The 17015-nt window shown below is 48.3% G+C and overlaps 1 protein-coding gene across 8 annotated transcripts in view; it reads right to left on the bottom strand.

The window, feature by feature from the left end:
* LOC147010884 (ataxin-2-like) overlaps positions 1-17015 on the bottom strand; it is a 269821-nt gene that overhangs the window by 209533 nt on the left and 43273 nt on the right. For 5 of the 8 annotated variants that reach the window (XM_085858770.1, XM_085858768.1, XM_085858764.1 and 2 more), the window contains exons 2-4: positions 10361-10403; positions 5327-5383; positions 5129-5200 (exon numbers count right to left, since the gene is read on the bottom strand). In XM_085858770.1, coding sequence (XP_085714896.1) covers positions 5129-5200; positions 5327-5353 — 99 coding nt within the window. In that variant the 5' untranslated portion in view covers positions 5354-5383; positions 10361-10403. Of the gene's footprint in view, positions 1-5128; positions 5201-5326; positions 5384-9960; positions 10144-10360; positions 10404-17015 lie in introns of those variants that run through there. The other 3 variants (XM_085858765.1, XM_085858766.1, XM_085858771.1) reach the window with 2 other exon arrangements.

Here is a 17015-nt window from a genome sequence, read left to right as displayed (position 1 = left end):
CAGACGTCGATTCACCTCTGGTTCACAGCCGGCAGAGACATGAATATCACTGTCAAGGTAAGCCAATCTCTCCGTGACCTCAACATCCTCGCCTCAAACAGGTACAGACATGATAGCACAATGCAAGATGTCATTGAAAGCCCGGATCTTTGTTTTGACCCAGGAAACCCGTAATCCCAGCGGCTCCAACTCCTCATTCAGCACCTTGAGGGCCCTCAAAAGGATATCCAGAGTCTCCGCAAAGATGACTGCATCATCTGCGAAATCAAGGTCAGAGATCTTGACATTCCCAAACAATGCACCGCCGCTTGATCTCTCTGACATCCTCCCCAGAATCCAGTCCATAAAGCACTGAAAAGAGTGGGGGCCAGTACACACCTCTGACAAACTCCAGTAACAACTGGAAATAAGTCAGAGATGGTATCACCACATCTCTTAGCGCTCTCAGTACCAGAGTATAGTTCAGACATCACATTGATTAGTTTTGGTGGAACCCCACGAAGACCAAGGATCCTCCAAAGGGCATCCTGATTCACTGAATCAAACACTTTACAGAGATCAACATAGGCTGCAAGCAGCCCCTGCCGAAACTCTCATCTGCGTTCGGTGAGGACACGATGCGCAAGGATACAGTCAATCATTAACCTCTTTGGTGTAAAGCCTCACTGCTCTGGACGCTGGTGCTCAAGCAGATGGTGGCGAACCCCATCAAGAATTATCCTCGCAAAGACCTTGCCCGGTACTGAGAGCAGCGTCACCCCTCGGTAGTTGTTGAAGTCCTGATGATCACCCTTCAATTTCCAGAGAAGGACAACAAGTCCCCTCTTACAATCAGTTGGGATGATGCCTGTATTCCAGGCAGAGCACAGAACTGCATGCAACGACAAGAGTTCAGCATTTACACCAGCCTTGAGAATTTCAGCATGGATGGCACAGATCCCAGGAGCTTTACCCAATTTCAACCTGTTCACCACAGCCTGTGTTTCCACAAATGAAGGTGGATCACAGTTGATTGGAGGGTCAGCAATCAGGAAAGTTACACCCTGACAAACAAACTCGACAGCTGGTAGATCAGCCTGGTACAGCTGCCCAAAGTCACCGGCCCAGCGGGCCTTCACTTTGGACTCCTCTGTCAAGAGCCCACCACCCTCTGCTGTAACTGCAGTACACCGAGGGACGGGCTTGGACGAATACAATGCCTGAATTCCCCTGAAAGCAGGACGAGAATCACTTGACCACAGGTGATGATCTACCCCCCTCACAGATTCCTCGTACATAGGCCTCCTTGTCCACCCTTAGTGCACGTACAGTTTTAGGCCTCAGCTCCTTGAACAGTTCAGCTCTGCCATTCAGCATGGCCCCGGGACTCTGGTTAATGGTATCCAGTGTCCCTTGAGTGAAATTCTTCTTCGCCCTATGGTGAGTTCCACGACATCCACCGGCAACATCAAGGATGGTGGTCTTGAAGGCGCTCCACAACTCTAAAGGATTCTCCAAAGCCACCCTGGCCAAGAAATAGACACTACCCCACCACGTGGTCTGATTGGAAATTTGAACGACCAATTATAGATCGATATACACAGACACATGGACAAATAGACAGAGATGGACAGACAGCCACACAGATAGATTGCATAGACAGGAGATACAGATAGATAGATACATAGAAACACACAGAGATGGAAAAATAGGATGGACACACATTATGTACTGTCATGGCCAAAAATATTTGCACCTTTGCACTTTTTTCAAATAATGCCAAATTTCTTCCAGAAAATTGTTGAAATAAAAATATATTTTGGTATCCATATGTATTTATTTGGTTTGCAGTGGAACAAAACAAAAAAAAGCTGAAAAATATTACAAAATCTTAGCTTATTCCACACACAAATCTAAAAATGGCCCAGAAAATATTATTGGCACCTTTTAGAAGTTGTTACAAGTAATTAGATTTCAAGCAGGTGGTTCTCCTTAACTTTGGAATTGAACTCACTTGTGGTGAATTACAGGTGCCTGCAAAATAATAATCACTCATTCAACCAGCTTGAATGGACAAAAAGAGTCATTCTGCTGTTTTGTGTCACTGTGTGTACCGCGATGAGCATGGAGAGAAGAAAGAAAACCAGAGAATGGTCTGAGCGGGACAGACACAAGATTGCAGCCAAGCATGGACAATCTCAAGGCGACAACTCCATCTCCAGAAACTGCTGTTCCTGTGTCAAGCGCACGCAATGTTATCAGGAAATTTAAGGCCCATGGCACTGCAGCCAACCTCCCTGGACGTGGCCGCAAGAGAAAACTTGATCGAAGATTGCAGCGAAGGAGAAAAGCACCACGATCATCCGTGCCTCTCCGTCTGCCTCTGCCTCTGCCTCTCCGTCTGCCTCTGCCTCTGCCTCTCCGTCTGCCTCTGCCTCTGCCTCTCCGGCTGCCTCTGCCTCTGCCTCTCCGGCTGCCTCTGCCTCTGCCTCTCCGTCTGCCTCTGCCTCTGCCTCTCCGTCTGCCTCTGCCTCTGCCTCTCCGTCTGCCTCTGCCTCTGCCTCTCCGTCTGCCTCTGCCTCTGCCTCTCCGTCTGCCTCTGCCTCTGCCTCTCCGTCTGCCTCTGCCTCTGCCTCTCCGTCTGCCTCTGCCTCTGCCTCTGCCTCTCCGTCTGCCTCTGCCTCTGCCTCTGCCTCTCCGTCTGCCTCTGCCTCTGCCTCTCCGTCTGCCTCTGCCTCTGCCTCTCCGTCTGCCTCTGCCTCTGCCTCTCCGTCTGCCTCTGCCTCTGCCTCTCCGTCTGCCTCTGCCTCTGCCTCTCCGTCTGCCTCTCCGTCTGCCTCTGCCTCTCCGTCTGCCTCTGCCTCTCCGTCTGCCTCTCCGTCTGCCTCCGCCTCCGCCTCTCCGTCTGCCTCCGCCTCAGTCTCTCCGTCTGCCTCCGCCTCTCCGTCTGCCTCCGCCTCTCCGTCTGCCTCCGCCTCTCCGTCTGCCTCCGCCTCTCCGTCTGCCTCCGCCTCAGTCTCTCCGTCTGCCTCCGCCTCCGCCTCTCCGTCTGCCTCCGCCTCCGCCTCTCCGTCTGCCTCCGCCTCCGCCTCTCCGTCTGCCTCCGCCTCCGCCTCTCCGTCTGCCTCCGCCTCCGCCTCTCCGTCTGCCTCCGCCTCCGCCTCTCCGTCTGCCTCCGCCTCCGCCTCTCCGTCTGCCTCGCCTCTCCGTCTGCCTCCGCCTCTCCGTCTGCCTCCGCCTCTCCGTCTGCCTCCGCCTCTCCGTCTGCCTCCGCCTCTCCGTCTGCCTCCGCCTCTCCGTCTGCCTCCGCCTCTCCGTCTGCCTCCGCCTCTCCGTCTGCCTCCGCCTCTCCGTCTGCCTCCGCCTCTCCGTCTGCCTCCGCCTCTCCATCTTCCTCCGCCTCTCCATCTTCCTCCGCCTCTCCGTCTGCCTCCGCCTCTCCCCCCCCCCTCCTTCTTGTCACCACTCCAACCCCTCCACAATTCGCTCCCCACATCTCTCTTACCTCCTCCTCTCTATATCCAACTTTATGAATCCTTGCTTCATCATAAAAATGCAAGCAAAACCCTTAAAAAGTTTCCTTGGAAAGTACGTGTTATTCTCGCACAACTATCCAAAAATAAAAACAAACTAGAAGGGCAGTCGGAAGAACGCATACCTCCGCCCCGTAATGCCTGATTCAGGAGAACATATCAGGCCCAATACATTTTTGAAATATCATGCTGTCCATCGTTTTTGAGCCCTATCTCTCAATGGTGAAGAATCACATAAAATATTATAGTCGTCGGATCCAGATTAGGATCTTCACAAAAATCAAATAAATTAGTCATAGTCGCACACCCAACCTGCCCACAAAGTTTCATCCAAATCCGTCCACAACTTTTTGAGACATCGTGCAATATATTAGTTTTGCCGCATCTCTTATTGGTGAAGACTCACTTAAAAAAAAAAACTAGAAGGGCACTCGGTGGAGCGCATGCCTCCGCCATGTAATGCCTGATCCATGATAACATATCGGGCCAAATACATTTTTGAAATATCATGCTATACAGTACTATATCATTTTTGGCCCAATTTCTCAATGGTGAATGACTTAAAACATTAAATAATTCTCGTATCCAGATCTGGATTCGGATTTTCACCAAAATCGAAACAATTCGGCATTGCAACACACCCAACTTGTCCACTAAGTTTCGCCCGAATCTGTCCACAACTTTTTGAGATAGTGCGATGTATCATTTTAAGCCCTATCTCTTAATGGTGAAGAATCACTTTTAAAATTCCCATAGTCGGATCTGGATCTTCACCAAAATCGAATCAATTCTTCCTTGTCACACTCCCAACATGTCTACCAAGTTTCATCCGATAACATCCTTAACTTTTTTGGACTTAGTGCAATATTTCATTTTCGGCACCATCTCTCAATGGTGAAGAATGACTTCAAAAATTCTCGTAGTCGGATCCGGATCCGGATCTTCACGTAAATCTAATCAGTTCGTCCTTGTCACACACCGAACCTGTCCACAAAATTTCATGCAGATCCGTCCACAACTTTTTGAGCTGTCCTGTACACAAACAGACAAACAGAAAAACAAACAAACAAACAGACAGAAAGGGGTGAAAACATAACCTCCTTCACCTTCGGTGGCAGAGGTAAAAAGCGTAAGATTAAGTCCTAGGAGTAATGAACAGCAATTAAAAAAGACAACATGCACAAATGCTGGAATATCGATATTCATGAGACCGAAAGAATAGTGCTTTGCAGTCCCCCGATGCACGAATGCGTAGACGATAGATGTGCTATTATGTAACGTGCCATTCAGCTCTGCTTTGGAGCTGGTCATGGTTAGCACGTGCAAAGACCACATGCACCCCATAGATCCCCAATCAGGCAAGGCCGTGGTTGAGAATTCGTCACCCTCTTGTCAATTGCAGTACGGCACTAAACAATAGCTTCCCTGGCATTGGTATACAGCAGCAATGAAAGTGTGCACGGACAAACGAGGACGTACAATAAACAGCAAGCAAATTACAAGTGAAAGCTTTTGCAAAGCTTTTTGGGTAAAATATATAAATAAACAAAAACAAATAAATAAACACTTCAGAAGTCTACAAATTGAATAAATTAGTGATGCGAGAACAGACTCACCTTGGGACCATAGGTACGGAAGATTCCCTCGAACACTTTCCCGCTTTTTACCGTCAGTTCACACTTGGCACCCTGACACAGAAACCCATCAGCAGAATCAGAATGCCTTTTGGCATCGTTCATCATTCCAGTACGTGAAAGGCAACTCCGTACAAGAACTTTAACAAGGGTTTTCTATATTCCTTTTTTACAGCCTACCACAAGGGAAGTGAGGACATGAACCATCCTTGTGTTTATGTAAGCAGCTTCCTGAACCTGCAGAGAAGAATACAAGGCATGCCTTTCACCAACATGCTCGGGTCATTTTAGGACAACATACAATTCCAACACTTAACTCTGGCAATGTTCATTATGAGTAAACAGTGTGTTAGAGTTTATTACTGCACTTGTTGGTAGGCAAAAAGAAGGTCTTCTTTCAATCATTTGGATGAACCAAGACCAAAATCAAAATGCATGCACCATGCATTTGCTTTGATGCACACACAAAAGTAAATGGATCACCATGTCAGAAATATATATATATATATATATATATATATATATATATATATATATATATATATATATATATATATATATATATATATATATATATATATATATATATATATATTACTGGTGGATATACACCTGTCAAAGACGGGTGAAGGGATGGTATAGGATTTGATGGGACGACAGGGCCATAAGTTAACAAAATTAATCCTGGGATGAAATGATACCCGCATAGCAAACACTGAGAAAAGTCTACCTTCGAAAAAAGTTGCTAAGTAAAATTAGACGCTATAAGTAGAATTGTAAGACATAGCTTATGTCATGAAGTTTAATGAGTCAGCAAAGTGGTGAGAGATGAGCGAGGACACAGGTAAACAAAAAGTCCTTTTATTTGTATCTAATATTCAAAGCTCTTTCCAACAATGTCTCACTCCCTCACTCACTCATATAAATATTTTGTACATCAACTAATTGTACGAGAAAGCTGAAATTGTGCACAGTGATGTAACTCGACACGAAGATTCCAGGAAATAAATCACAACTGTGCATGAATGAAAATATACGTAAATAAAAGTTGGCCCATTTGCATCGCTCCCTAATACATCACATGATCTTGCACCGGCGGCACAACCGCTCGAGGATGTTTCACGGTTTTATGGCAATGTGATTAGAGAATTATCTGTGGGTTTTACAGTTGATGGGCGATGTACACTGGAAGTAAGTTGTAATCATTTATCTTTTACAGATGGTGTACACCGACTGGTAAGGGTTACAGTAACTAAAAGGTAACTAAAAGGAAAAGCGCTAACTTAACATGACGATAACTTTAATTGTCTGTTAACAACGTGAAATGTCTGTTAACATTTTTTTTTTCATGAAAAAAACAACCCAGATCAAAATAAAACAAAAAATATTCTGGCTGCCAAACAATGTGTCCGATCAAGTTAAAATATAAAATATTGTTGCGGATTCGCGCCCGCCGGCGTGTGAGCGGCCACGTAACTCGAATCGCGGCACGTCGCCCACCGGACGGACAATCCCGTCGTGACCCTCTCGGACTAACGCCGGGAACTAGTCACGGGTGGGCCTTTCGGCCTCACCACGATCGTGCCAATCGGCCCCCCGCGTGGGATAGGGTTGCTCGCCAAATTCGACCTAAGTACCCACACGGAGGGTAGACCGGGCGATCGCACCTCGCCGCAGGTCGACTTCGGACACGGGCCACTTTAAGCGACCCGTTCCGTACTATCGGGATAACCGAGCGGTGTTATCGTCAACCTCGACGGTTAGATTAATTATTGGGCGTATTTAGCCCACGACCAACCTTTTACGTGAAGTAAGATGGAGATTCAATAAAAGAAAAGACGAAGCGAAACGGGAAAAACAGTTCAACATAAAGCACATTTATTCCGCGGAAAACGGAAAGCACACATATACAATTACACCAAAAGCAAATGCAAAAGTAGAAGAAACACAACAATTCTGCACAAAAAGCAAATGCAACAATGCAGATCTACTACCGACTACCGAGCACACGGCAACACTTATACAGTTTTACTTCACAGACGGCGCCGACAACACATATACTCAAAGCAAAAGAAAAAGGGACCACCCTCAACTACAAGGGGCAGACGGGCCTGGGGCCAAGACCGCGTCGAGCCTACCCGTCTGGTGATGAGCCGCAAAATGGCGGCGGCGCCCCGACTCCGCGGGCCACGCTGGCACTGCCTGGAATGGGGTGGGAACGGGGCCCCCTTCTCACACTATCTCAGCGCGGGGGGAAACAGGAGGGGGTTGTTGATGCTCGGGGGAATGAGGATATCTCGCTGGCTTGGGTCCCGCGACGAGCGACTCCACCGCGACCTCGGTCGCGTTACCGGCCTCCCCTCTCCGCAGCTCCCCCGAATCTGACACGAGCGCCCTCTCGACTGCCTTCGCCGCCGCCACAACTCTCCAACTCTCCACTCTTCTCAACTCCGTCCAACTGCGATTCAGAAACTATTTTTCTCTCCCGATTCAGAAACTCCCTCAACAACTGCCTTTTCAGCGAGCGAACGCGGCCCTTTATAGCCCCCGGGGCTTCGCTCCTTCACCTTCGACCCTTCACCTCTGGCTGGCTCCCCATTGGACAGAGGAAAAGTGGGCGTGAATGATTCTTGATCCGATTTCTCGGAAAGGCTGGTGTTTTTGCACCCGCTGCTCGGTGCGCGCCCTGTACGAGTCCAGGATCGGTGCCCTCAAGCGGCGCGGGAATGGCGGTGATGCGATGGTTGCGAGAGCGAGATGTGACGGCAAGGGTCGTGGCTGTTGTTGTGAAGCGGCGTTGCGGTTGGTGGTTGTTGTGTGATGGCTGTTGAGACGTGGTTGGTGGTGGTTGTGGTGGTAGTAATGGCGGCTGGTCCAAAATAAAGATAGTAAAAGAAAAACGGCTATCTAAAAGGGTCGCAGCCCGAATGAATGACATTTATTCCCTCTAAACAACGGGTTTGGGCCTAACTACACATATACTTACAGAGATATCTCACCTACGGGACCTGAATGGTGGTTTGCGAATTTCGTCAACCACAACAATATGTATTCGCATCGGTACTAGATCATAATTGTGAAGTTTCATGTCGATTGATTAAGCGGTTCTAAAGAGAACATCATTTAATATTTTTCTTCAATCCAATATGGCTGCCAAACCATGTGACCTATGACATCATAGTGTGAACCTTTTGTGCCTCGTGCATAGGCAATCATACATGTAAAGTTTCGCCTCGATCTTTTCAGCCACTTCAGAGAAGATTTTTGAAAGTTTTTTTTTTTTTTAACAATATGGCTGCCGAATCACATGACCGATGACGTCGTCAATTTTTATTCTGTGGACCATTTTATCCCTAGATCACTCTCAAAATTTTTCATACTGATCAGATGTAGCGTTATACATATGCAATGATGACGTCACAATGAAGGCACCTATGACATAAAAAAAGAAGAAGCAATTATTCCCCATGAGGATTACTCGCCGTGTGCAAAGTTTCAATTTTTTCCTTGGTGCAGTTTGAGACACAGAGGTCCAATGTTTTTTTTTCTGTTTTTTCCAACATGGCTGCCACAACATGTGACCTATGAGGTCATAATTATCATTAAAACATTCTACATGAGTAGTCGCAGCCCTGGTCAAAATTTAGTCTCAATTCAACAAACAGTTGCAAAGAAAAACACTAAACTTCTGTGCGGATAAATAGACAGACAGACAGACAGACAGACAGACAGACAAACTAGAAAGAGCAATCAGACATTGCAGATCCTCGCCAGAACTTGTTTTGTGTGGTGTTTGTGTAGTTTTGTGTATTGCTGTGTTACGTAATGAATAAGAGACAAAGTTAGAACTGCTACTTTATAACTGCTGGCAGTGATGACCGGGTACCAAGACGGCCCGCTTTGATGAAACTCTGCTTTGATTGGACACCTGACCCTAACCCATGAAGTGTTCATTATTATTCAATTGAATTTAGAATTGGATTAAAATAAATTAAATTCAAATCAAATGGAAGACAAATAAGTACAGTCCTGCATTGGAGTAATCAGAAGGAATCCGAACAAGAAAAAAGCAAAGATGAAGTCATCAGGAGTAACCTGGATAGGATTCGCATTTCAGCTTCTACTCCTCTTCCCTCAAAGCACAGCGAAGTGAGCTTTAAAAAAAAATGTTTAAAAAAACATCAAAAAAAATTAATAATTCTAGCTGCCAGACCACGTGACCGATCAAGTTGAAATTTAAAATATGTATTCCCCATCACCACTCGATCATAATTGTGAAGTTTCATGTCGATTCATTAAGCGGCACAAGAAAAAAAAACGATTTAATATTTTTCTTCAATCCAATATGGCAGCCAAACCATGCAACCTCTCAATTATTCCTGAACAAACTTGTTATCCTGAGGTTTGGGGAACATTCCTGTGAAGTTTCCCCTTGATCTATTCAGCCGTTCTTGAGAAAAATATTTTTTATAAGTTTTAGCGTAAATCCAATATGGCTGCCAAACCATGTGACCTATGACATCATGTGTGAACCTTTTGTTCCTCATGGATAGGTGGTCATACGTGAAAAGTTTCGCCTCGATCTATTCATCCACTTCGGATGATTTTTGAAGATTTTTTTAAAATATGGCTGCCGAATCACGTGACTGATGACGTCATGAAATTTTTTCTGTGGACCATTTCATCCCAAGATGACGCTCAAAATTGTTCATACTGATCAGATGTAGCGTTCTACATATGCAATTATGACATCATAACAAAAATCACATTCCCCTTGAGCAGTACTTGCCGTGTGCCAAGTTTCAATTTTTTACCTTGGTGCAGTTTGAGACACAGAGGTCCAACGTTTTTCCATTTTTCCAACATGGCTGCCACACCACTTGACCTATGATGTCATAATTATCATTAAAACATTCTACACGAGTAGTCACACCTATGGTGAAAATTGTCCCAATCCAACAAGCGGTTGTGGAAAAACACATGAAAGTTCTGTGTGAACAAAAAAGCAGACAGACAAAGAAACGGACCCAAACGCATTACCCTCTCCTTCGACGAGGGTAAATATATAAACCATATATTTATTATGTCTGCGAGTAAGACGCACCCAAGAATTTGCTTGCAGCCTGCAAGTATGCCCCACAAGTACAATATAAAAGTATAAATATCAGATTATTCAAGTCTTCGGTAAAAGTTGCAAAATCTTACAGTTCTTACCAGAGATGGAGACTGCAAAGAGTTCCTCGAAATGGGCCGGACTCTGCACAAGAGCATTTCAAACAAATTAAACAAATAAGAGCAACTTAAGGCTTCCTGCTCTCGTTTCACACATCACTTTCAACACTGCTGTGATTGCATTTACAACCACCATCGGCAATGAAACTGGAGCAGCAGAAATACTCATAGGTCGTACGCTATAAATAATCCAGCCCTGAAAAGCAGATGTAGCAAAATCGTTTCTCTGTTCCGCAAGCAGTGTTGCATCATGAAGTATGGAGCTCTGTGGATGATAAGTCCCATCTCTGTCCAAATGTAGAGGACGAAAACACACACACACACACACACACACACACACACACACACACACACACACACACACACACACACACACACACACACACACACACACACACACACACACACACACACGAGAAAGACGGCATGATCTGCTGCTCAGGCTACCTCCCTCTCACCTGGGACAGAGGGGACCACGAGAACCACGACAGTTACATTCAGTGCATAGGGGTGTTTTTATCTCTGCTGGTGGTTTTGGGGGGCAGGGAAAGGATGCAATTTCTGTATGTAAATGTGTATCATGTAGCACCGCTCCAGGTGGGAGGCAGCATACATGGGATGAAAACGGCAGCTTACATGGGACGAAATGTGCACGAGGCACCCAATATCATACCGTTTGACATGCGTTTGTGACGTGGCCTGGCCCTGCAGCTTGGTGGGACTTGTTGACCTGTGCTGCTATGAGAGAAAGCCCGTGATTTTGCAAACTCGCTCTTACACCGTTCCGGCTGTCGAGGACGAGAGAGAGATCGAGTTTTGTGGTATCGAGGACCATGCCGAATAAAACGGCGTGAGAGCCAAGCCGTGGTCGGCAGTTTTGATGAGGCAGGGGGCTGCGCACGTGGCGCCCGGAGATGAGCCGATCAATGTTCATATCGGACACGGTCTGGCACCCTCAGATCGCCTTGCGGTTTGTTGGGTTTTGCCCATTATGTCCCATCAAGGAGTGTTGTTGTCAGGGAAGGAAGGGACCGAGCGGGAAGAGATCAAGACCGGGCATGCAACAGGGGCCACATGGGAGGTTGATCTTCATCGTCGCTCCTTCAGGGATGGAGGGGGTGTGGGAGGATGCAGAGCATGGATAAGAAGACAGCTTAGTCTTTGAGCCATGGTTCCTTGCTGTGGTTAAGCTGGATGCTTCAACTCCAGGTAGTGCTCTGCTGAGTGCAGCATGGATAAGGAGACTGCTTGGTCCATGAATCATGCTTGCTTGCTGTGGTTAAGCTGGATTCTTCAAGACTGGGTTGGGGTCTGTTGGGCACAGCACGGAGGAGACAGCTTGATCAATGAGTCATGGTTGCTTGCTGTAGTTAAGCTGGATGCTTCAGGAATGTGGAGGGCTCAGTTTGGAACAGCATGGATAAGGGGACAGCTTGGTCCATGAATGATGGTTTTTGCTGTGGTGAAGATGGATGCTTCAGGACCAGGGAAGGCTCCATTCAGCCTTAGAGAGTCGCAAGTGGAGATGACGACCAGTGACAGTAACGCGTACACATACATACCTGCATTTATACATGTTGTTATACACACACGTTATATTGTTACGAATTTGGAAGCCTTGTGCACACAGACAGACAGCAGTCCCAAAGCTTAGTTATTTCGATAAGTATGTGTTTATAGTTAGAGCCCCCTACCTGTGTCTAATGGGAATTACATGTGTGCGCTGCGAATTACTTTTTTAGTCAGGGTGTTTGCAATACAAATCGAGCCTCCAGCCAACCGAAACCATCACTCCTTCACTTCGCGCCATTACACACGCGTGTCCAGCCACGTAAGTGGGCGGAGATTTCCATCGCCTCAGATCGGGACTCCGCCCAGAAAGACAGGGGCATGCCCCTTGTCCAATCACGCACAGAGGGCGACTTTCCCACAACACCCCGGCCAATGAGGGTTGATATTCCTTCAGAGGGCGGCTTTTCAATGACACCCTGGCCAATGAGGGTTGACATTCCTTCAGAGGGCGACTTTCCCACGACACCCTGGCCAATGAGGGTTGACATTCCTTCAGAGGGCGACTTTCCCATGACACCCTGACCAATGAGGATGGAGATCGCCTCAGATGGCGATTTTCTCACCCCGGACAAGAAAAATATAAAGGAACGCCAGGCTGGGGAGGTTAGTCATCTTGGGGGTCACGGGTCTTGGTGCTGGCTGGTTCGTCTGGTCCTGGGTCATAGTTGTCTCTGATCTTCTCCTTGGTCATGGTTGATTGGTGTGTGGCTGGTTGGAGAGCGCAGTCCCTGGTGCTTGGCGCTGCGGGAAAGCTGTGGGTTCGAGTCCCGCCACGCGACCAGAGTCGTACATCGCACGAGGCGGACAGGTGCAAGCCAGACCCTGGCCTTCGGCTCGCCTTTCCTTCCGAGCTGGAGGCCTCAATAAAAGTCAGCCAGCCCAGTGTGTGTGTGTGTGTGTGTGTGTGTGTGTGTGTGTGTGTGTGTGTGTGTGTGTGTGTGTGTGTGTGTGTGTGTGTGTGTGTGTGTGTGTGTGTGTCACCAGTCCGTTAAGTAGAATTGTTTAAGTGCCTTGTACATACCTGCATTGCTTTTAGTCAGTTTAACTCTGCTCTCTGTGTCCCCCTCTTATAAAATAAACCCGTTAAATGTACCAGCTCGTTTTCTGTGCTTTCTTTCATTGGCCTAGCATGGTGCGTATTGAGAAGTAGAAAGGCGGTTTGGGCCACTAGTTGTTCTTTTGGGTACGATGGACTCTGGTACTTTCGCTCGGTTATACTGGACCGAGGTCGCTAGAGCGACCAGGTTCGACAGAGCCCGTCGAGGGTGTGGTTTTCCCCGATAGTGGCACGACGTGGGTACTTAGGTATATTGAAATTTGGCAATTAACCCTACCCCACGCCGTCGAAATATTGGCAACCACGGTCGGCTAAGGGATCCGTGACCTTTCGGACTTATCCGAGAGTCACAACCTAAATTCTGGGTGTTCGGTGGAAACGACTCTACTGCTCCACCTAGTAGTCGTTTATCGCCATCGAACCCCGGCCCATAACAAATTGGTGTCAACAGTGGGATTCGGCCCCCTCCGCCTTCACAAAATTAACGGGATTCGGATCAGGGGTGTACGGAGCAAAACCTCCCCATTCTCTCCAAATTAGAGCATCAAATTTGTTCTCATATGCACCATGGCGAGCCAAGATGAGCTGGAGCAGGTGGGTGTGGAGATAATGGTAAAGGAACCAGTGGCCCAGGATGACACCCCCATGCAGGAAGACATTTCCCCACAGCCAAACCCAGAAGGGGTATTGGGAGTGGCAGGGGCGGCATATGACACCCCCCCCCCCCGTCAAAGTTCCCCCTCAATTTCTGCCGGTTCCACACACCATCATGGCGGATCGGCTCCGTCATTTGACATGAGAGATGATGGAGGCATTGATGCAGAAGATGGATGCGAATGCGCACCAAATGAATGCGAACAAGCAAGCGATGGAAAGCAAAATGGATGAGATGAAGGGGGATATGGAAAACATGGAAAGCTGCATGGATGCGAACACGTAGGCACTGAGGGGTGATATGCGGACACAGCAAGGGGAAATGCAGAGCATGGGGTTGAACCTGCAGGCAAGTCTGGAGGGCATGAAAGGCATAATGGCAGATTGGAGGATGGCGCCTGCATGTGGGGGAACGATCGAGTCAGGAGGGAGTGTGGAGGTTTGTCGGCCCACAATGGAGACGGGTGAGGTTGGGATGACGAGCGACGCCACCACAATTAAGGGAGAAATAACAAAAGGGATGATGGAAAAATTAGTAGAGACACGAGAGGAGTCAGAAATAGAACAGATAGAGGTGAATGAAATACAGGAAATTAACGAGCACACACAAGTAAGGATGGGAAGGGACAATGGGGTTGAGCTGGTGGAATGTGTTGAAAACCAGGGCGAGCATCAGGGTAACCTCCCTCAGGAACAGAGGGAGACGGTATGCTCCCTCGAAGTGGATTGCGACCAGGTGAGTCCGGTCGGGCCGTGCGAGGTCGACCGGGTGTATGGTGCGAATGAGTGCACGCAGAGCTTCGGGGGTATGGAAACCCCAGGATTTCTTGTAGTAACACGAATCCCCAATGTGATTGTCCCGGAGTGTGTGTTGAAATGTGTGCCAGAAGGTAAGTATGGTGTGAGTAACATGGCGTGCATGAGTGCGTGCGTGCGTGCGTGGAAATAGCCGACGGACCGATCCAGACTGGAGACTCGAATGGCGAGCTTGGAAGGCCGCAAAGGGTAATTTGGCAACCACGCCGGGTTCGCGCGACGGCGCGTACGAGGTCCATGGCGCGTTTTGCGCATGGCCCGCACGCGCGCGTCTGCGTGATCGCAATCCGGCGCGAGAACACTCCGCGTTGGATACAAGCCGGCCACGTGGACGCCGAAAATGTAGGCGAGGGTCATGTGAATTTGGAACACGAGGGTCCCCCTGCAAGCGCGTGTGTGAGGCTCCACGTGCTGCGCAGCGCAAGAGGCGTGCGCGAGACACGCGGAGCAAGTCACGGGAACGACATGGTAAAAGGCGCAGGGTCCGTGGGCGAGTGACGACATCGGCACGGACCTCGCGGCACGAGTTAAGAGTGAGCGGCGCGCGTTGGCTCGCATGGCGGATGCCCCGAAAGCGAGCGCTCTGTGCGATTTGCAGGGTGACGTCATGGCTGCACGTATCGCACAACGGAAGGGACGAGCGAGTAAACCGTAGACCGCCGCCCTGGCGGTGCAAAAAAAAAAAAGGCCTCGCTCCAAGTACACGGCCCCGGCCAGGATGTGGTAAACATCCTTCTTGGGCATGAGCATTAGTTTGCGGGATGGGTTTAGCTGAGTTAGACAAGCCTCATGGGGCAGGAACAGTCCTCATGGGGCCCGTGGAACAGTTAGAGGGAATGTTAGGATAGATTTAGAATGGAAAATGGATTTCGGGAGACATGGACAGACATGGAATGTGTAGTGGGGACGTAGATTTGCTACGTAGAGTTAAATGGAACGTGCACTAGTTTAAGGGATGACGGGGAGCACGAGTTAGTTAGGGGAATTTAGTTAGCAGAATGGCAGTGTTGAGTGATGTGAGTGTTGTAAGAAAAAAATACATAATGAAAAATGTGTGATGAATGAGTATGGGTCAGCAGGCCCGAGTGAGTGAATGGCGCGAATGTGGAATGCATGGTGCGAACGAATGATTGGGGGGGAGGAGTGAATCCCACCCAAGGGACCCTGGGTCAGTGTAATGTTAGTTCGTGGGTTAGTCAAATTTACCAAAAGGAGGTCGTTCTGTGTTGGTGGTGTATGAAGGCACAAAACCCATTTGGAGGGGTGCAAGAGTTCATTGACCGGCTGGGAGTGTGGCTGTTGTAATGAGCATAATGAGTGGAGGGCACCCCAGGCACCGGACTATAGGCAGGATTCGCCATGGGTCCAAGGGACCGGGATAGTGTAGTGGGCAAGGGCGACCCGCGGAACGGGACCTGGAGCACCAAAATGCCACGTGGGCGTCGGAGGGGGGCAATGCCAGGAAGGGCAACCCCCCGCGTTGATAGGGAGCACAGGTAGGCTCGGAGACAGCCTCAGGGCCCGGGAGTGCCGTAGTTACAGTCCGGCAGGAGGGAAATCCCTGCCAAGTGAGCCACGCTGCCCAGCCATGAAATTGTGCAAGGGCATGAGTGAAAATTTGTGGGCAGGGCCCAAATTAATAATGGACACCAACACAGGTGATGGGAATCATGGTTGTTAAAACCTATAATTTAAAGAGCCAGGCATATGGAAAAGCCCCGGGGTAGTTTAAAGTTAATAAATGCTAGGATAGTTAGGAAATGTACCCCTTCGCACCAGCCATCCCTTCACTCTCCATAGGCCACTGGACACACCATGGAAAGATGGCTGAATTATGTAGGAGGCTATTCTGGGGCTTCATTGGGCCTCGAGACAGGACACTAGTCTCTCCCTTAGTCCCCTCCAAAAAAGGAACTTAGGGGTTGGGAGTAGATGGACAGGATAGGTGAGCTGGACAAAGACGATAAAGGGGGTTAGGGAGATGAATTTATATAATAGAGAAAAATAAATAAATTACAAAATAATAATTATGAAATAAAATAAGATAAAATAAAAAAGGGGCTAAATCTTGTTGTTTCGTTGTTGCAAATTAAGGGAGTGGGTATGGACAAAGACAGGCAAAGGCGATAGGTTGGGGGGAGACGGTAGGTTTGGTCCGAGCTCGTTTTCGGAGCGGCCGGCACCACCGCACTCCATCCACATAACCTCTCGGACCATGCCAGAGGCTAGGCTAGCCAGCTTCATATGCCAACCTGTTTTCGTGCTGTATCGCTGGTCCGCATTTGCCATGCCTTCATGTGCCCGCCTTTGCCTTGACCCCATGCCTGCTTGCACTTATTGCATTTGCCCCTGTGTCACCATCTCACCATGTGTGCCAGGACCAACGATTTTAAAGTGTGTTTGCAAAGACTGCCCTGCAGGCAGCCACACCACGGGGGCTGCATTGCACAGCCCATGCATCGTTTGCATCCATCATCCATTATGTGTTTTTGCATCCTGTCCATTGCATTCAAAAGTGCCTGGGACTGCATTGAGCAG

Source organism: Eptatretus burgeri, chromosome 16 (assembly GCF_056783735.1).
Source record: "Eptatretus burgeri isolate ZD-2024b chromosome 16, Ebu_testis_v1, whole genome shotgun sequence".
Taxonomy (NCBI): Eukaryota; Metazoa; Chordata; class Myxini; order Myxiniformes; family Myxinidae; genus Eptatretus; species Eptatretus burgeri.
This window is presented reverse-complemented; position numbering and strand designations above follow the sequence as displayed.